Genomic DNA, 18974 nt, shown 5'->3' with positions numbered 1-18974 from the left:
AAAATTTAGCAGCTTAAGCCAACAAACATTAATGATCTCAGCTTCTGAGGGTCAGAAATCCAGCAACAGCTTAGCTGGGGAGTTCTAGCTCGGGTCTCTGGTGAGGTCTCCTGAACGCTTGCCTGGGGCTGAGGGTCCACTTCCAGGATGCCTCTCATATGACTTTTAGCATGAGGCTTGGTTCCTGGCCACATGGACCTCTTCATAGGGGCTGTTTGAGTGTCCTTGTGGCATGGCAGCATGCGGTCCCCAGGCAGAGTGACCCAAGAGAGGGAGAGCAAGGAGGAGGCTATAGTGGCTTTGTGCTGCAGTCTTGGGAGCTACATATCATCACTTCCACCATATTCTGTTTGTTGGAAGCAAGTCGCTAAGTCCAATCACATTCAAGGGGCAGGCAATTAAACTCCCCCTGAGGGAAGAGTGTCAAGGAGTTTGTGGACATACTGTGAGAAGTGCTATAGAGGCCATGAGATGCTTGTACAGCAGCTTTATGACCCCTCCCTGGCTGGGGCAGCCCAGGCACTTCCTGTTTAGCTGTTCACAGGGGTGAGGTGGAGGCTGCATTCTGAATCCCTGTCCAGGGCACAGTGAGGATGACACGCGTGCAGAAAGACAGTCCTGACCTTCAACGAGGGCACAGTCTGAAAGGGAAAGAAGATGTCTGTACAGGCAGCCTAGGACAAGCTGGAGCACGGTGAGTGCTACCAAGAGATGAAGGTCAGAGGAGGCAGGCCTGATTCAGCCGGGGGGCCTGGGGGCTCCCTAGAGGAGAAAGCACTGGAGCCTGGCACAGAGGGTCTTGTAATGCTTCAGCAACTGGAGGTGTGGAGGCAATAGCCTGCCAGGAAGGGGAACAGCACGGCAGGAAAGTACAGTCTGTGTCTGGGGAAGGACAGCATGGAGTCCTCCTGGGCAGAGTCAGTGATGGTACCCATGGCACAGGGTCATAAGACAGTGCAGTCAAAGAGCATTGCACCATGCCAAAAGCACTCAGTGATGATGTGGACGACTGATGGAAGTATAGAAATGAGGCTGGAATAGTCACATGGAGCCAAGTCACAGGGCCCCTGCATATCATCCTGAGGAATCGTGACACACGGCAACTAGAAGGGACCTTAGCTGGGACTTGGTCCTTCAGGATACTGGGAACTGCTAAGGTGTTTCCATGGGGATGCAGGAGCGCAGTGTGCTCACAGCCAAGCTGGAGGCAGATTTATCGTGCAGCGTGTCTCAGGTGGGTCAGAGTGAGGAGATGGAGACCAGGATCCTGAGGCTGTGGTCCAGGGAAAGGAGGTGTTGAGGGCCCAGGTGAGGTGGGCACAGGGGCTGGACAGGAGGAAGTGAAGGTAGAGCATTTGTTGATGCCTTTAAAAACTTTGCCTGGTCAGCACGATCCAAAAGCCCTACTTCAGCAGCTGCTGTGAGCGTGACTATGCTGTGATTTAAAGGTCCGCAGGGAACAGCGCAGGAACGTCTTGTCCACCGAGTGCCCATGAGACGGCTCACACTGGGCCTGCCTCCACCATCCCAGGCTCCTCTCCAGAGGTTTTCCCAGCACACAGGAGCCATCAGTGGAGTCCTTAAGGAGTCCTTATGCCCAGACCTGAACGTGGTAGTGGAACCACTTCTCTGTGCAGTCGACCCATCCACGGAGGGACATCATAGCCCCAAACCCTCTCTGCCCCTGCAGGGGTTATTAGGGCGTCAGTCATGCACTACGCCTCAAGTGATGGGGTCCATCTGGGGGTCCGCTGTGGAAGGGACAGTGGGCCCTTGGCAATGCACTTGGATCATCCTGTCTCCGTGACTTCCTTACATCCCAACACAGGAGAAGCCATGGCATGAGGAATATCTCTGGGAGCCCAGGGCAGCAGCCTGCAGGTGTGGGGCCCTCCCAGTTTGCCCAGGGCCTCACTGTGGTGTGTACCAGGCAGGCCGAAGGGCAGTGCTTTCTTGTGTTTGCTGCCAGGATCCAAAGTCGCCGTGAGCTTGAGGTGGGTTACACACCCGCTCCCAAGTGTGGAGAAGGGGATGCAACAAGGCCTTTGAGTCAGGCAGACTGCGGTCCAGTAACTGCCTCACCACATACTGGCTTGTCCTGGCTTGGCTTGGCATCCCTTCCCCTCACTGTGCTCAGTTCCTCATACACAGCATGGGGTGAATAGCAGTGACCACATCACACCAGGTGTTCAAAGGCTAAAGTAAGGTTAGATTCTTAAAGGGCTCTGCGTTTTAGCAAGTAGGTGTTGGGCAAGTGTTTGTTAAGTTTTCCTCTCCTCCCCTGCCCTGATTCTCAGGTGCTCCCGCTGCCCCCAGCCAGCCCCTTTCCCACCTGTGGCACTTCACTCAGCAGGGCCCTGGGCGCCTCCTGTCCATCTAGGGAGGATGCGTTCTATGGAAGCTTGGGTGACGTCACATGTTTACTTTAAAGGGAAACTCTTCCCGACAAGGACTTAAGACTTAGGGCTCTTGGGTTTTTTTTTGGGGGGGTGGTGTTTTAAGCAATAATAGAAGCCCCACATGTGAGCAGCCTTCACAAGTCTCTGCAGTAAAACGGAACACTTGATTTTCTTTGATTCTCCAAATGTTTCTCGGATGTTTTGCTCTGTGCTGTGCAGGGCAGCAGGGAAACACAGATAAACAGAGCTCAGTCCCCAGGGAAAAGGGCCTCTGGCCAGGGCAGGAGACAAGCTTGAGAGACCATCACCATTTCAGCATGATCGGCACCGGACAGAAACATAAGATGTTCTTTTGCCTCCGAGGAGCAAGCGCTACCCAGTCTGGGCGGGCGGGAAGGGCTCAGGAGGAGGGCCAGTTGCTGACCAGAAAGGAAATTAAATAACAGCTGTTTCTAGTAAATGCCTACTGAATGCCAAACCTTCAATCCTGAGAAGAATGTAGGAAAGATATGGGAGCAGAGCACGTCTCTGAATGACGGCCCGGGGTGAGGGAAGGGCCCTGGCGGGCACGTGGAAACTGGGATCCTCGCCCAGCCAGGCGCCTAACCTGTAGTCTGACACAAGGTAGGTTGAAGGATATTCCTTTTCAGCCATGCAAATGATATTGGACTTGAAGGAGAGTTCCGTCATGAATTTTCTATTTAGTATCTTATCCCTCAAGAGAGACAAATGGACTCATGAAAGAATTAAAGAATGTGAAACTGCTAGGTAACCACAAAGTTGAACAGTACAGTAGAGGGTCCAGGAGCCCAGAGCTGGGGGACTTGGGGCTGACTGATCCAGGAGGGGTTCCTGGAGGAGGAGAGCCCTGAGCTGGGCCTTGAAGAATAACTAGAAGTGGGACAGTCTGAGAGGAGGAGGACACCGTCAGTGGAGGAATAGGAATAGTGCTGCCTCGCTCAGAAGTGTTCAGCGGCTCCCCAGGCCTCCCAGCAGCATCCAGGCGTAGCATTTCAGGCTCTGTACAGCCTGCTCCCAGCTCCTGCCCGCTCAGTCATCTTTCCATCCCTCCAAGAGCCCCACCCTCCTGCTCCCTGAGTGGTTCGCCTGCTCCCTGACCCTGCCCCACATACCTCACTGCTGCCTGATTCCCCCGACCCACTTCTCCATCTGCATCCGTCAGTGCCCCGTCCCCACTTCATCCCTCAGAATAAAGCATCCTTTTCCCTCTTTTCTTCTGAACTCTGTCCCATTTGCTTCATTCTGTCTTTTCTTAGGGTCACACATGGACAGACCCTGATCCCCTAAACTGTAGAGACCTCAACCTTAGCTTCCTCCTCTCTGTGGGCCACATGCCATGGCCATGGCTGGGGTTTGGCAAATGCCATACAAATGAAGGAATGAATGATCAAGCTGAAGTCTGGTTTCACAGAAAGGGGAGTTGATGGTTACAAGGGACCATGAACTCGTGGCAAAATGCACTGGATGTGGCTGACCTGAGAGTGTGGCGCATGCTGCTCTGGGCGGAGCATCTCAGGGCTGGGGGAGCTTAGGTATTCTCTGTCCAGTCTGTGTCACATAAACCCTCCACGGCATTGCAGGCAGCAGGCCGGACCCTGCATAAGCACCTCCAGCGAGGGCCGCCGGCCCGCTGCAGCTTCAGCCCATTGTCCAAGTGCGCTGGGAAGGATGTGGGCTGTGGGGCCCAACTGACCTGGGCTGATCAGCTCTGCTATTTGCCAGCTGTGTGGCCTTTTGTAAGCCACTTAATCTCTCTGAGCTTTGGTGGCCCTCTTTCATAAAAGGGAAATAATACTACCTCCTTTCAAAGTTGTTGTAAGGGTTATAGAGAATATAAAGAACAAAAACAACCTTCCAGCTTATAAGAAGTGACTAATGAATGGTACCTAACTCTATTTTTATGACGTATGATTAATTGTTCCATGTGTCTGGGGAAGGTTTTGTGGAGAGTTCAAAGAAAGTTCTAGGTAATAGAATCTGGGTTTAAACCTAACAGCCTGTCGTAAGTACAGTGAACTTATTATGAGACTCATTAACACATCCCACATGAAGATGATGTACCCAAGTTGTTCAAGACCAGGCTTACCAAGCTGTCCCCACAAGGACACATCCCATGGATTACGCTCATAATGAGACACCGGCCAGCCCACAGGGGCCGCTGCAGAGAGAGAGAAAGCTGCAGAGGCTGGCCTGGGAGACGTGACCCAGAAACAGTGCTCAGGGCCCGTGTATGCCTGTCTCAGCCCTCATTCTGCAGGCAGGCAGGGGCGGGAGCAGAGAATCCAGGTTTCTGCCATCATATTTTGGGAGCCAGATTGTTACTGCTTTGGCTACTGGGAGATGCAGGCCAAGCATCAGGGCTTTGGCAGTACCAGGGCTTCAGATCTGCAAGTGGGAGGAAGGAGGGAGGTCCTGGCGCCTCAGGCAGGTAACGGTGGCCAGAGCTCCAGTGTCAACCCTGGCCAGCACTGGGCCTGTGTGTAGAGCCAAAATGGCTCAGAAGTCAGGTCATGGTAACTGGTTGAGCCCACAGAAGTAAAGGGAGGAGGAGGAGAGGACAGAATCAAAAAGCCGCCTTGAAGCCAAGTGGGTGGCTGCCATTAACAGAATCAGGAGGGTCTCAACCCTCCTCCCAAATCCCCTCTCTTCCCAGGTTCCCCGGCTCAGTGGGTAGCACCCCCACCCACAAACCCAAATCTCTCTCTAAGCCTGGCCTCCCTCAGCTCAGCCGTGTTCAGGTCCTGCCCATTTCCCTCTGCTCGGTGCCGTGTTCCATCCCCACTGCTGCTCTCCTGGTTCAGACCTCTGCTGTCCTCCCGGCTCACTGCACAGCACTCCCGCCCCACCCCTCCCCCTCTGTCCCCATTCACACTGCTGCCAAAGTTCTTTTCCCCAGAACGAATCTGGCCACACGCATCCATGGCTTGAACTCATCTGGCAACTCCTTGTTACAGTCCAGACCATCCCTTTGGGGTGACTGGGGCAGGACCTTCGTGACCTGCCCAGCCTCTCCTTTCCTTCCCCACCAGGCTTCCACCCAGTCACCTGAGCTGCCCACGGGTCCCCCTGGGGGTCTGGGCGTCTGTGAGCCTCTTTGTGTGCTCCTCATTCTGCCTGGAACCCCTGCCCCCACTTTCAGCCAGCTCCCTGTCAACCTCTGTGACCCCCTCCAGAACCCACCCCCCAACTCCCAGGTTGGCGCAGGAGCTCCTCTCCGTCCTCCGCACTCCCCCCGCCTTCACGGAGCCTATCTTGTCCATCCCTCCCACTCCCACACCTTGAGTTCATCCTGCCAGGCAGACCTTAAGCATTCAGTAAATGTTTTATGAATGAATGAATGAGTGCAGTGGAGCAGTGAGGGGATCCAAGAAGAGAAGACAGCTTGGCAGGGGAGACAAGATGATTTGGTTCTAGGCACGCGGAGTCTGAGTTGGTGGGACATCTAGGCGGAGGTCCAACTGCACTGGAAAGGCGAATCTAAACCTTCGGGAGGGTCTCTTAAGAAACTGTAGTCTCTCTGTTCACACATGAGCCAGTGCCCTTCAGTAGGTCAGAAGCCCAGGATGTGGCTCAGGGTTACCAAACCAGCTTTTATCAACTCAGAGACCCTCGGAGCCTAAAGAACATTATAGGACATTGTCTGATCAATTCTTTTTTTGACAGATGAGGAAACTAAGGCTCAGAGAGGGGAGAAGGCTGCTCAGCAGATACCTAGAGGCAGATCTAGGGCTAGAATGCGTGTCTCCGTGGCAGTCTGAGCTCTCTCTACCGTCCCCTGTGGCCTCTTGTTCGTGGCACTCATGACTGAGCCCTGAAGGAGGGATTTGCCATAAGAGAGGGCACTGGAGAACCTGACTCCACACATAGAGGCATACACTGGCTCTTCCTTTCCCACAGCACAGCTTCTTATGGCCCCAAACATGGGGAGACTTGATAAAGGCCTCAGAGCCACAGAGCTTACACACTGAATGTCTTGCACTCAACAAACAAGAGGGACCCTGTGGCCTCCATCAGCAGCAACATTTATTTCACCCTGTTTTGAACATTGTCACCATCTACTCTCCAGCGCTATAACAGGTCAGACAGAGCTGATTAAAACCAGGAGAGAGATTGCTATGAACAAGCAGACCGACACACTGACTCAGAAAGCACCAGAAAAGGATCATTCAGGGTAAGGACCAAAAACCATTCATACCAAACCCACAAAGACTCTCCTACACATCATACATCCCAACACAAGTCCCCATGGTGACATCTGGCTGTGTTCAGTACATTTTGCTTATTTATGATCTGCAGGCATTTGGATATCTCATAAGAATTTTCATCTAAAGTGATTGAGATTGTTGAGGTTTGGGCAGCACAAGAAGCAGGCCCTCTGCTATTGAAGGGAGGAATTAACTTTAAGGATTCAGGGTTACAAAGCATCTTCATCACAACAAAGGAAGGAACAGAACTGGCATTTTTTGTTTGGCCACAACGTACGAGGCACAATGTCCAACACATTGTCTCATTTAACAGCTCTCTAACCTCATACACAACAGCATTCGGTCATATGTGTTGAACTCATAAATGACCAAGTGGGTTGAGTTTTTTCAGCCTCATTTTAGGTATTGTGAAAATGAGGCCTAAAGATTAGAATTGCCTGTCCGTGGTCACACAGTGGGAGCTCTGAGGTACTCCTGCTTTTGCCACAACCTGCCTTGACTGGGTGGCAAGGGACACTTACACTTACGCAGGAGGAGAGAGTGAGTTCATCTTCAGCCACACATCAGTCAGCACGACAAGCACTAACTAAGAACTTGCTATGCTTGCAGCCCTGTGTGAGGGCACTGCTTCCGGACATAGGATGTCTATATCACTTAGGCTTTCTTTGATTTGCAGGAATGAATTCAGAGCATGGACGGACATCAAGCCTGTGAAACCCATAAAAGCTAAGCCCCAGTACAAGCCCCCAGATGATAAGATGGTTCATGAGACCAGCTACAGTGCCCAGTTCAAAGGGGAGGCCAATAAGCCAACCCCAGCTGACAGTAAGATCATTGATCGCAGAAGAATACGCAGCCTCTACAGCGAGCCCTACAAGGAACCGCCAAAGGTGAGACAGATCTTCTGGGGACCTGTCAGCATTGTCTGGCATGGAGGGGTTAACTGCAGCATAGATGGGGGCGGGGCTACTGCCAACTCTGGCCCCACCCCCAAGGGCTTCTCTAAAGTCCCTCCTTTCTTTCATAGTGCACAGAGACAGAGGGACTTCTTACCAGGGACCTTTGCTAAATTCAAAGGGAATTTTTAAAGGAACATTACCTAAAATGAAAACAGCTTAAAGACGAGTAGGTTTTCAGAGAACTAGCTTCTGATTTTGAGAAACATCCCCCCAAAATGGCAGAAAATCTCACCTGAGCCTTAAATCCCCTTGTCTTAAAATAACTGTGCTTTTGCCGCTAGAGTGCTGGCCCGGGCTTGGAGGCATCCTTGCCTGACTTCTTTCCCACCCAGCCCCTGCCTCATCCTCAGCTCCAGTCACGTACCTCCCAAGTCCCTAAAAATCACCTGCCTCCTCTTATCCTCTCCTTCCATCCAGCGGTAAGTCTTAGTCTGTCACAATACACCTGTCACATCAGCTGCAAGATGTGTTCCAAGTAATTCCTTATTATAATAAACAGTTTGTGAATGACTTTCATTTCTAAGTTACAGTGGATTCAGGGATTTTCCTATGACAACAGTGCATCCCAATATTCATTCATGAGAGGCAGAAGCACGATGGAGATTCCACTGCTGAGGCGGGAGTCACACATGCCATAGCTTATTCTGTGACGTCAAGCCATGTGGAATTGTGCAAATATCGGCTCTCCTCTCTATAGTAGCACAAACCTAAGAGCCTTTGCTCTGCTTTGCCCTAAAGCCTTGCAGTCAAGTGGAGTTACCTCTTTGGCCCAGGACGGGTTTACAGGTAAGGCAACTATCCAACCCCGTTTTCCTGGACTACTCCAATTGTAGCACTGAAAATTCCACATTCCCTGAGAGCCCTCCATCCTGGGCAAACCAGGGTGACTGAAAACCCCTGGACCTCACTGAGTGGATGACCCAGCCTGTGAGGCCCAACATCCTCTCTGTCCACCTTCCATAGACCCAGGACACGGGATTGACTTTGGATAAAAGAAGATTCAAGTAGAGGAAGGAGGGAGGATTGGGGAAAGTAAATCCAGAGGTGGGTGGGAGGAGGGTGGCATATTGAGGGACCACACCCAGCAGCCCAGGGCTCTTGAGAAAGAGAAGGAAAGACCATCGTCTAGGAATGAGGGGGCAGAACTAGCAGAGGAAGCTTGGGGAGAGAGAAGTGGGCTTGAACAGCAGCTCTGGGGAAGACTGTCCAAGGAGCCAGCCAGAGGGGAGGAGGGGATGGCTGGGCAGTGCTGAAGCCCTCGCCGGGCAAGACCGCCCTCCCAAGCCTCTCAGCGAGGACATGCGTCCACAGGAGCTCAGAAACAGGAAAGGCTGGCTCCTGCTGTGGGAATAAAGCACCCAGACCCTCAGTGTCTTCCATCAAGAAAGGTTTATTTCTTCCTCATACGGGTCCACGGTGGGTGGGCTGCACCTCTGCCCCCGGCACCTCTTCGGCCTGGAACGCCGGGTGAGGAGCAGCCCCTCTGGGGCCGAGGAAAGGGGCACATAGGGAAGTGCGGGCGGACACTTGACCTTCTGTCTGGAGGTCTCGCCTCTGTTCACATTGACGGAAGCCCTCACACGCCTGCCTGCGCTGAGCAGGATGGTGAGGTAGAATCTGCCCCCAGGGCGGGGCAGCAGAGCGTGCATCACAGAAACACAGTCCGCCGCCTTGGGGTGGCCCGGGGGACGAGGGCTGGCGGCGGGAGCCAGTGTGGCCAGCAAGAGGGCCGCCAGCATGGCTGACCGGGGGCTTCAGATGGGAGATGCCCGATGACCTCGCGTCAGTGAACAGGCTTTCTGCGCCGTGCTCCTCAGAGTCCTGTGTTGTGACCGTTATCCTTGCACTAATCACCTCTTCTCTCTAAATTCTCCCTCCTACTCCCCCCCCCCGCCCCGCCCCCTTCTGTGTTTCTGTTTGCGGTCTGTCTGTCTGTCTCTCCGTGCAGGTGGAGAAACCTAGTCTCCAGAGTTCCAAACCAAAAAAGACCTCCGCGAGCCATAAGCCCCCAAGGAAGGCCAAAGACAAGCAGGTGGCATCGGGCCGGGCCTCCAAGAAAAAGAGCGCGGAGGGTGCCAGCACCGCCCCGCCCGCCGACAAGGAGCAGAGCGCGGAGATGAACAATAAGCTGGCTGAGGCTAAAGAGTAATGCACTGCACTTCCCTTTCTTCTTCTCTTCTTTTCCTTTTGCTTTTTCTTTTTTTCACTAACCAACAAAAAAGGCCACGAAATTGATTAGAGGCTTCCCATCTGCGTGGGTCCTGAGCGTCCTAGGAGCTCTTTGGTTTCTTTGAACAGAGGGATCCCGTTTCAGAGACCGGGAGACCTGCCTTCTGTCCAGATCTAGACCAGGGCCACGCCACGGGCCCCTGGACCAGCCAGAGTCTGTATGCAGGGCGGTGCCTCCAGGCAGGGGAGAGCGTACCTGGTGAGGGAGGCAGGAGGACCACAGAGGGACCGTCCTGGCGGTGCTGAGACATGAACGTGGGACGTCCTCCTCCTGTTCCTCCCCAGGGTCTGTGTCCGTGATCAATTCGGAACTTTAGGTAAGGTTCTTTTCCAAAATTCACAGAGTTATCATGTGCTGTAGAAGCTCGACAGGGCTTCGGCAATTGACAAAATTTGTGGAAATGTTTTTAAAACAAATGAAAAATTTTGGCCTTAAAGTCAGTAAAATGAGTTGTGTCTGTTATGTAACTTTTTCAGAGACTCTTTTGTTGGAAATATGTGACTACATTTAGTTTCCTATCAATGGGCTTTAAATTGTGTACCAAGTAAGAGATGCGCCACTGATGACCAAAACTAGGCCCGGGCAAAAAGGTTAGGTGTTGTAGGTACACTCTGGATATCATAGAAAGATGACAGAAATGAGGAGATTGCTTTCCTGTTAACTCTCAGCCTCTCCAGTGCTGCAGATTTTGCAAAGCAACTGGTTACAGGGGACTGAGGAAGAAAGTTCAAGGTGTAAGGATAGTGTATGCAGAATGTGGCTTTCTTGCTTCTGAGAAACACACTGCAGGAAGCAGGTGTCGTGGCTACTGTGACAATGCTTACTGTCCCTGCCTGGACTGTTCTTGTGCTGTTCCTTGGAGAGGACAGGAGATGCAAAACTTCAGGTTATGGGAAATTTCTGTGACTTAGCCTAAGACAAGGAGAGTTCCCTGCTATGTGATTAGCAAACATTTTTTACCTCATTCCTGAATAATAGCAGCTCTCCCTGTATTGTGTGTCTCGTGTCTGCGTGGCCAAAGCTGCCAGTGGCGGCAGTGCCACCTTAGCTGTGCTAGAGTTGTGTTGTAGGCATTAGTCAGGGAGTCGTGGAAAGATCCCACATACCTACCAGAAAAATTACGTTTGCAAACCCCGAGGCGTGTACGTCGCTCAGTACCCTTTATTTCTCATGTCCCCAGGGTGCCTCCCACCGCCAGCATTCTGAAATCGCTGGGCTGTTGTGTGACGCCAGCCTCCGCTCAGGAGTACTTTTCTTTTGTAATGAAAGTGGTGAAGAGCGAAGTCCTCCCAGTTCCCTACCTCAAAAGTCCCTTTAGGTCCTTCAGGCGAGAAGAAATAGAGCCCCCACAAGCTCTCTCACGTTCTGACCGTTCAGACCACAGAATCCTCATGTACACCATTTTAGTTGTCACCTTTGGGCTGATGGAGAGGGCTCTTGCAAATTAATTGAGCCTGTGCTGCGCAGGCCCTATTTCCTAAGAGGACAAGACCTGCAGAAATGAAGCACTTGGCCAGCTCTTTCTGCCACCTTCCTTTCTGTCCCAGGGAAGGAGCTGTGAGGAAGAAGTGCAGGGCAAGGTAGAAAACGTTCGTGAGCTTCGGCGTTTGTGAGTCACAGATTTTGATGCCTAGCTGCAAAGGGCTCGAGCAGATCTCAGTGCTGATTCAGGTATTTGCTAGCTGATCTTAACAACGATCAGAGAGCTCTGTCGACGCGATCTTAACTTTGTCCAGAGAATTGGCCAACATATGTTCGTTCTCCTGAGAGCAGGCATTCATCAGACATGTTGGTGTTAGCCACTATTTGGATTTCTCCTTAGAATAGTCATCTATTTTTTGCAGATCAAGTAAATCAAACTTTACGATTCACAGGGGACCATGCACTCAACATTACTTATTGAATGCCTCTGTGCCCGAAGCAGGCCCAGCCGTGGTGGGTAGCGTGTATAAATCTGTCTCCACCACAGCACAGACAGGATTCGTAGGACTTCATGCCTGAGTCTGATTCAAGTTTCTGTTGCCCAGATTGTAGACTTTCCCACCCACCTTGTGGCCCCAGGCACTGAGTTTCTTGATGCTTTAGATGACCTGTAGGATGTGTCTTCAAGACTTTAGTCTCCCCATTTTTTAGTGCCTCCAACTGAGAAAACCCTGTTGGTAGTTCACTTTGACTCTTGAATGTGTCACTTCACTGGCAAGAAACCTCCTTTGATTTCTACTGTTTACAAATAAAACTCAGCCAATCTCGTTCTGTACCCCAAACATGCTGACTGAAACTGATTTCAGCTTCACAAGCAGTGTTTTGGCGTTGCCTTTCTGAAAGTGGCCAAGCTTCGAATGCCTGTTCGGCCCATTTTTGTACCCTTCCCTGTGGTTCCCTGAACTCCCCTGACGAAAGAGCGAGGACTGAAGCTTTCCTACCTTCTGCTTCACTCGCCAGCGAAAATGATCCCTAAAGCTGTGCGTCGGGTCCTTAAAGCTTTTTGTTATCCGCTGGTGCTCCCATTATGCCTTTGCCTCTCTCATGGCAGACCGGAAGCGTCTAATTACGATTTTGTGGCCTGGGTTTTGTTGCGTACCACAGATTGTCTATGTATGTGTAGCGCACACCTCTCTTGGTGCTATTTCATTCCTGCTGTTAGTAAGAAAATGACAAAAATATTCATGTATAGCCAATTGATTGTGACGTGCTTGTGGTCTGTGCTTGCTCAGAAAAAACAAACAAACAGTTTTTCCAATTATAAATAAATGCTAAAGACGAATACCACTTTCTTGATCTTATTTCCTTGGTAAGGCCCCGCTGAGTAGGTGAAGGAACCAACTTTTGCCATTTGAGCGGCTCTCCACGAGATGAGCTGTGCCCTGCACTTTCTCTGGGGTTCTCCGTAACGCAGCTTGACTCTTTTAGATACTTGCCTCTCAGATACTAATTGCAAGCAGTCAGAGCTAAGTGTTGGGAAAGGCGACGATGGACCAGGAGACCCAGTGGCCAACAAGGTAGTGTAACGGTTTGATCCCATGTTGCTGGGGGCGAGTGGCCAGCACCGCCTCGCCACACTGGGAGGCTGGCCCCTGACCTCCACCCTCTTCCGGTTAAGCCGCAAGACTGTCTGTTCTGGCTTTTCTCCTCCCAGGGGATGGCAGAGATGCCTTCACTTACTCATTTTATCTGGTCATTGTGGAGGCCCCACCCTCTGGGGGCTGGCTCACTGTGTGGGTTGTGGGGTGACAGTCTGGTGTGCGCCTAACACTGGGGTGTGGAAACCGCCATGAGAGAGTCCACATAAGGTAACCACAGACCAGGTAGCTGGGAGCTCAGATGGAGGACAAGATTCTTCCTGTCGGGAGTAGGGAATCAGAAGGCTTCATGAGGGGGAAGACTTGGAGAGTGGGTGGCATGTGGGTGTGTGGGGCATGCAGAGACAGGCCTACAGGCAGGAGAGCAGAAGGGTGGGCACCTCGGAGCCAGGGCCAAGGGTGCCCCGACTTCAGTATCCTTCTCCTGAAATAGGAGACAAAAGATCCTGTACTTTGGGATCCCGCTTCCTTTTTCCAATGCATGCTGATTGAATACCTATCATGTGCCTGGCATTGTGTCTAGAGCAGAGAACCAGGATGGCTGAGACCCCACCTCCAGTCACAGTGAGACATGAAGGAGGAGTCTGTTCTAGCAGATTCCATGGGTCAGGGAGGACCTCAGAGAATGGGCAGTGGTGACCAAGTGAACAGAGCTGGGGGTGACCAGTCACGCTAGGCAGAGGGGCTGCAGGAGCAGAGCTGTGGGGACCCAGTGCCAGGTGAGCTCAGTCCCAGGGAGTGGCTCATTCGGGGAGGGTCAGAGCGCTGTGCTCATCCTGGTGCCATGGAGGGTGGGAGGCAGCGTCGCTAACCGGGGTCTCCATCCACACCCCCGGCTGTACCCCACGTGTGCATGCTCCTGCCATCGCGCTTCTCACCCTCACCCTCATGCCGGGCACCAGCCACAGGTCCTCTCTCGCTCTAGGCTAGGAGCTCGAGGCTGGGACTCACTCTGCTGCTGATTCTCAAAATCTGGGCTTTGAGGATATATGAAAAAAACACTATGTATTTGTTTTCCAGAGGAACAGAAAATATTCCACCCACCTGCCTGCTTTCGTATGAGGCAGAAAATGCAAAATACTGTTCAGCAATAAAACATACATAACAGTATATGATTTAGCTCTCTTTTGATCAGTGAAGAATTGTTGGATCAAAACTAGGGATTGAGAGAGATGAAAAGTCAGGCGAGGTAGAAACAGAGGCAGAGAGAGAAGACACACAGAATACACACATGTATGAAGACACTGAGAATACCCAGGAGAAGGTGAGACATGCTCAGAATCAGAGAAAGGGCACGCGTGGGCAGCGGGGAAGCAGGAAGGTGGCCCCCGCCCAGCGGGCATGGGCACCCAGAGCCTCAGCCTCACTTCCGCGGTGCTCCCGCCCGCTGCCCAAGCCCAGCAGGCAGATCTCCACCCATTATTATCATCACCTCCCTGAAACAGCAGAGTTAACCAGCCTCTAGTTTTAAAATAGGTCCCCATTGTCTCATTGGTTATAGTGTACTTTAATCCTTCCTTAGAGTTTTTGTGTTCTTAGTGAAGATCTTCCCTCTTTTTTTTTTCTCGCATTAGGATTTAAAAATGCACAGCCTGCTTCCCGTAGAGTCAGAGAGTGTCAAGTCCCCTTTCACAAAGGCTGTGAACTCCCTCTGTGTGTCATGGTGGTGTCAAGGCCCTCTCCCTGCTAAAAGGCCTTGGCGCAGTTTACAGTTTCAGGACCTCAGGTGTAAAAAGTTTCTTTCGGGACATAGGCTGTGGAACACCTACAGTTAAGAGGAGACCCTACGGCAGCCCCGCCCAAGGCCAACAGGGCAGAGACAGCGGCAGGGGCAGCAGAGCCGAGACAGGAGAGGCAGCTGCTTCAAACCAATGGAACCAACCCTCCTCGGCCTCCCCTTGTGCAGAACCTGGCACGTGACCCAAAGCTCTCCATCCCACTTCTGATGCATCAATCTTCATGACACCTAGACCATCCTAGAACATCTCTGATAACAGAGTTGCCATCCTTACATGTTTTCTCCCTTAACATGTGAATATGGGTTAACAGAGGCCGTGCCCTTAGGTCTTTACCAGGTTCATGGATAGAAGGCAGTGCCAACTATGCCAGTCTGTGTCGTCCACTAAACTCTCTGAGCTTTGGTGTCCTCCTCCGAAAATGGGGACACTAACACCCACCTCAGATGAGAGGAGTGAGGTTGAAATGACTTGGCTAGAGGGAACCCATAGTGAACACTAAGTAGAGCTCATTTCAGGCCTCTCCGCCTTCCCTGTACAATACTTGAAAGGTCTGTGTTCTTGGTCTTTCTGATAGTTCATCTTTGACAATATATGAAGCTGAATGAGGCAAACACTGATCAAGAAGAACACTTTTAAAGAATTCCAGCTACTGAATTACCTTGAGTCCACAGACCTAAACAATAACATTCTAAAAATTTATATTTACCGATTACTTACGAAGCCTTTCTTTGTCTGCGGTCCCACTGACCCCTCCTGATGTAATTGAGCAGGTGTTTGCACCAGGTGACAGACAGGAGAGGGAAGCTCAGACAGGAGGGTGTCTGCCAGCTCTGCCTGGCTGCTTCACAGCCTGGGCTACTTCTCCCCTTCACCCGAGGGAGGGGGCCGGCCTGGTGGGAGTCAGGTATGAGACGAATTGGACTCCTAACTAAGCTATACCCTCACCTCGAGGTGCCCTGTCTGCTTGGTCATCCTGCAGGCTTACCTAGGATCCCCTTTACATCTTGGGCACCTGATACAAATGAGGGGAAGGAAGAGTTGGGTCAGGTCTTCACACATATCCTGTGTGGCTCAAACATCCTGAATGAATGGACCAGTTCTCCTTTGGGTGCTAAATGAACTGACTGGCAGACTAACATGCATGGTTATTGAAAACAGAATGAATGATTCAACAGTTTTCATTCATAAGATATATACTTGGTACCGGAGATACCAACATAAAACTGGTGTCCAAACCTGACATGGGAGGGGTTGGGTCAGAGACCGCCATCCGTGCATTTTATTTCGAACAGTGGAACTGAGCTTAACTCTCTGTCCCTTGTCCTCATATAAGTGGCCCTCGGTGACTTATTGATTTGGTATTGTATATGTCTATCTCAACCCAGACATCTCATCTGGGGCCAAGGGAGCTTCGGGTGCTGAGATACACAAATTGCTGCCACTGGTACTGGTTGCAGCTGCCAGAGGGATCTTTAGAACATGCAGCTCTGACCATGTCACACCCTGCTTTAAACCGTCCGTGGGCTCCTCTCGGCCTGCAGAAGCTATGTCCGCTCAGCGCAGCATGCTGCTTCTCACCTCCATGCTTTCCCCACGCTGCCCCACCTGCTCAGATTGCCCTTCTCCGGCTCCTCCACCCGGCTAACTCATCCTTCAAGACTCCGCTCAGGGAACAGCTCCAGGAAGCCTTTCCCGCAGCTCCCAGGCTGGGTAAGATGCTCCCTGTGTGTTCGTCATCGCGGAACTTAGCGCACGCCCTGTGTCATCCGCTCATATGTGTGTGTCCCCCCCACTAGACTATGCGCCTCCAGGGCAAGGACCCGGCCCTTCTGCTCGTCTTTGTAGCCCATTGTCTTCCACAGACAATGTCTGCTCAGGTGTCTGCTGACTGAACAGTGAGTGGGTGAAGGAATGAATGGAGGATGATAGGCACCGTCTGCCTCCATGTGCACCACTGGGCCTCCGCAAGGCTTTATTCTGTCTGGTAACTGGCTCTGCTCACGGGACAGGGGTGGTTTCGAGAAAGGGCACGGCAACCGCAGAGCACAGAGGAGTCAACGGCTGGTTTTACAATGGCCAGCCTCTGGGCCTGCCGCCCTCTGTGTTTTATGTGGCCACTTTTTCTAAACAGTCCTGACTTCATAAAATCATAGACTCATGGGTAGAGGGTAATCTTAAGAGGCCGGCTGAGCCCGCCCCCTGCCCAGTGCAGAGCTCCTAACTCCATGATGACAGAGGTGTCCCTCCAGAGGCGTGTCTTAGAAAGAAGGGCTGGGAATTAGAGCCAACAGGCCTGGTTCTAAATCCAGGCTCTACTAGTTACTAGCTGTGTGACCTTGGCTGAGTTTCCTACCTGCTTTGAGCCTCAAAGAGATAACAAGAATACAAGTACCCATCACTACCCAGGTCTATTTGACACCCAAATTCAGAAAGTAGGAGTTTGGTCAGTAAGGGATATGGTGTGACCCTAATCTGTTTGGTGCCAGAGTGTCGGGGAGCAGGTGGTAAGAGGTCAGATCAGAGAAAGTCCTGTTTGTGATTCGGAGGACTACCACGAGGGCCCATGGGGATGCACGCAAAGGCCTCTGGGAGCTGTAAGGGGAACGCCCTCCTCACAGTTCATTTTATGGGCGGTTTGCCGATCACCACTTCCCAGTTACTTACCACCCTTAGTCCCAACAGGGTGGTGGTAGCTGGAGCTACACATGGCAGATCCACTCTCTCTGCCACACAACAGCTTGAGATAAAGCCCCTCTAGTGCTGGCTCTCGCTGCCCCCTGCCCTCCCCAGCCCTTTCCTGGCCCCTCCTGCCTGAGCACCCTAGCAGTCAACCTCCTGGTACAGATTCCATTCCTGCAATTACACAGTCATTTCCATGGATCCCCTCCAGACACACCAAACCAGTTTTTGATTAATGGCTCAGCATCCTTTGCTTTAGAAGGGGTGGGGGAAGGACAAGGATTGATTTGCCAGTTCCCAGCTAGGCAAGAACTGAGCCGTTACTGTCTGGCTGCCTTAGGCCAGCACTTCACGTTTTAACACGGGTCATCAGCAGGACCACCCGGCTCAGGGCAGCTCATCGAGACAGTCGCCTATACCCTTGACTTTGCCTTCTTGGTGTTAAAACAACCAAGGAAGCTTTTAAAATATTTCTTATACAACTGGGAATTTACTCAGGTCTTAGCAGGTTATATCTAGAAAAGGTAATTAATGGCAAAAAAGGAAAAAGGAAAAAGCAGGGAATTCCCTGGCAGTCCAGTGGTGAAGACGCTGCGCTTCCACTGCAGGGGACACGGGTTTGATCCCTGGGCAGGGAACTAAGATCCCACATGCCACGCACAGCACGGCCAAAAAAAAATAAAGTTAAAAATTTAAAGAGGGAGGAAGGAAGAGAAAGAGGGAGAGCAGGGGGTTGAGGAGGGGGTGGGGAGGGAAGAAGGAATCTGGCCCAGCTGTCTGGTGCCACTTTTGTAAAACGCAGAGGTGGCACAGCCTAGAGGAAGGAGCATTTAGTTGACCTTTACACACTTGTTCCCATTTAATCCTCACAACAGGGCTAGAGAGTCTGTCATAGGCATCATCCCCTTTCACAGATAAAGAAATTGAGACTCAGTGATTAAATAACAAAGTCACACAACTTGTAAGTGGTGAGCCAGGATTTGGAGGCAGACTTGGGTGACTGAAACCCATCCTTTGTCCAGTACTTGGGACCATCTCTAGGATTCCTATTGTAAAAAAGGCCTGAAAGAGCAGCCTCTTCTGTCTCTTCCTTGCTCCAAACCCTTCAGTGACCCTAAGTACTCCAATCATCTTTGGAAAATGAGTCAGATGAAACTCACAGATGCTGAGTTTGATCAGCGCCGTTGCTACCCCCTACCCACCCCTGCACCCCCAACCCCCACCCAGAATTAAGCCTTGTGATGGCAGCCTGTTTTCTAGCCATGGTCCTAGCTGCTCTTCCCATGCTGATAAGCCACATCTAAGTGGACTCTCTGTGTAGCCCGGGCTGGTAGACCGACTGGCAGCCATACAGGTAGGGCTTACAGGTGTGGGTGCAGATGGGCATTCGTAGACCAGGATGCTTTCTGAGACTATCTTCTTTGGCAGGGTCTGCTGAACACCAAGAGGTAAACCAGGGAGGTCCTTGTATAGTAGATGCAGAAGGGGCTGAGGCAAAGGTGGTCTGGTTGTTGGAGTCCCAGAGGGGCAACTCTCAGGAGATGCAGTTGGGAGCTCGGAGCTGGGGACCTCCAGAGGTCAATGGCTTCAGTCTCCTGGACCAGGCAGAACCAGTCAGAGTCATGTCAAGCCAGACCCAGTTCAGACATCTGCAGACAAATT

The 18974-nt window shown here is 51.7% G+C and overlaps 1 protein-coding gene across 1 annotated transcript in view; it reads left to right on the top strand.

Moving 5' to 3' along the window:
• The window catches only part of MAP6 (microtubule associated protein 6), a 76171-nt gene that overhangs the window by 48255 nt on the left and 8942 nt on the right, over positions 1-18974 (top strand). Inside the window, exons 2-3 of the mRNA XM_057695528.1 lie at positions 7302-7515; positions 9533-9729. Coding sequence (XP_057551511.1) covers positions 7302-7515; positions 9533-9729 — 411 coding nt within the window. The remainder of the gene's footprint in view (positions 1-7301; positions 7516-9532; positions 9730-18974) is intronic.

This window comes from Hippopotamus amphibius, chromosome 9 (assembly GCF_030028045.1).
Source record: "Hippopotamus amphibius kiboko isolate mHipAmp2 chromosome 9, mHipAmp2.hap2, whole genome shotgun sequence".
Classification (NCBI taxonomy): Eukaryota; Metazoa; Chordata; class Mammalia; order Artiodactyla; family Hippopotamidae; genus Hippopotamus; species Hippopotamus amphibius.
Note: the sequence above shows the minus strand (reverse complement) of the source record. Positions and strands in the feature narration are given on the sequence as shown.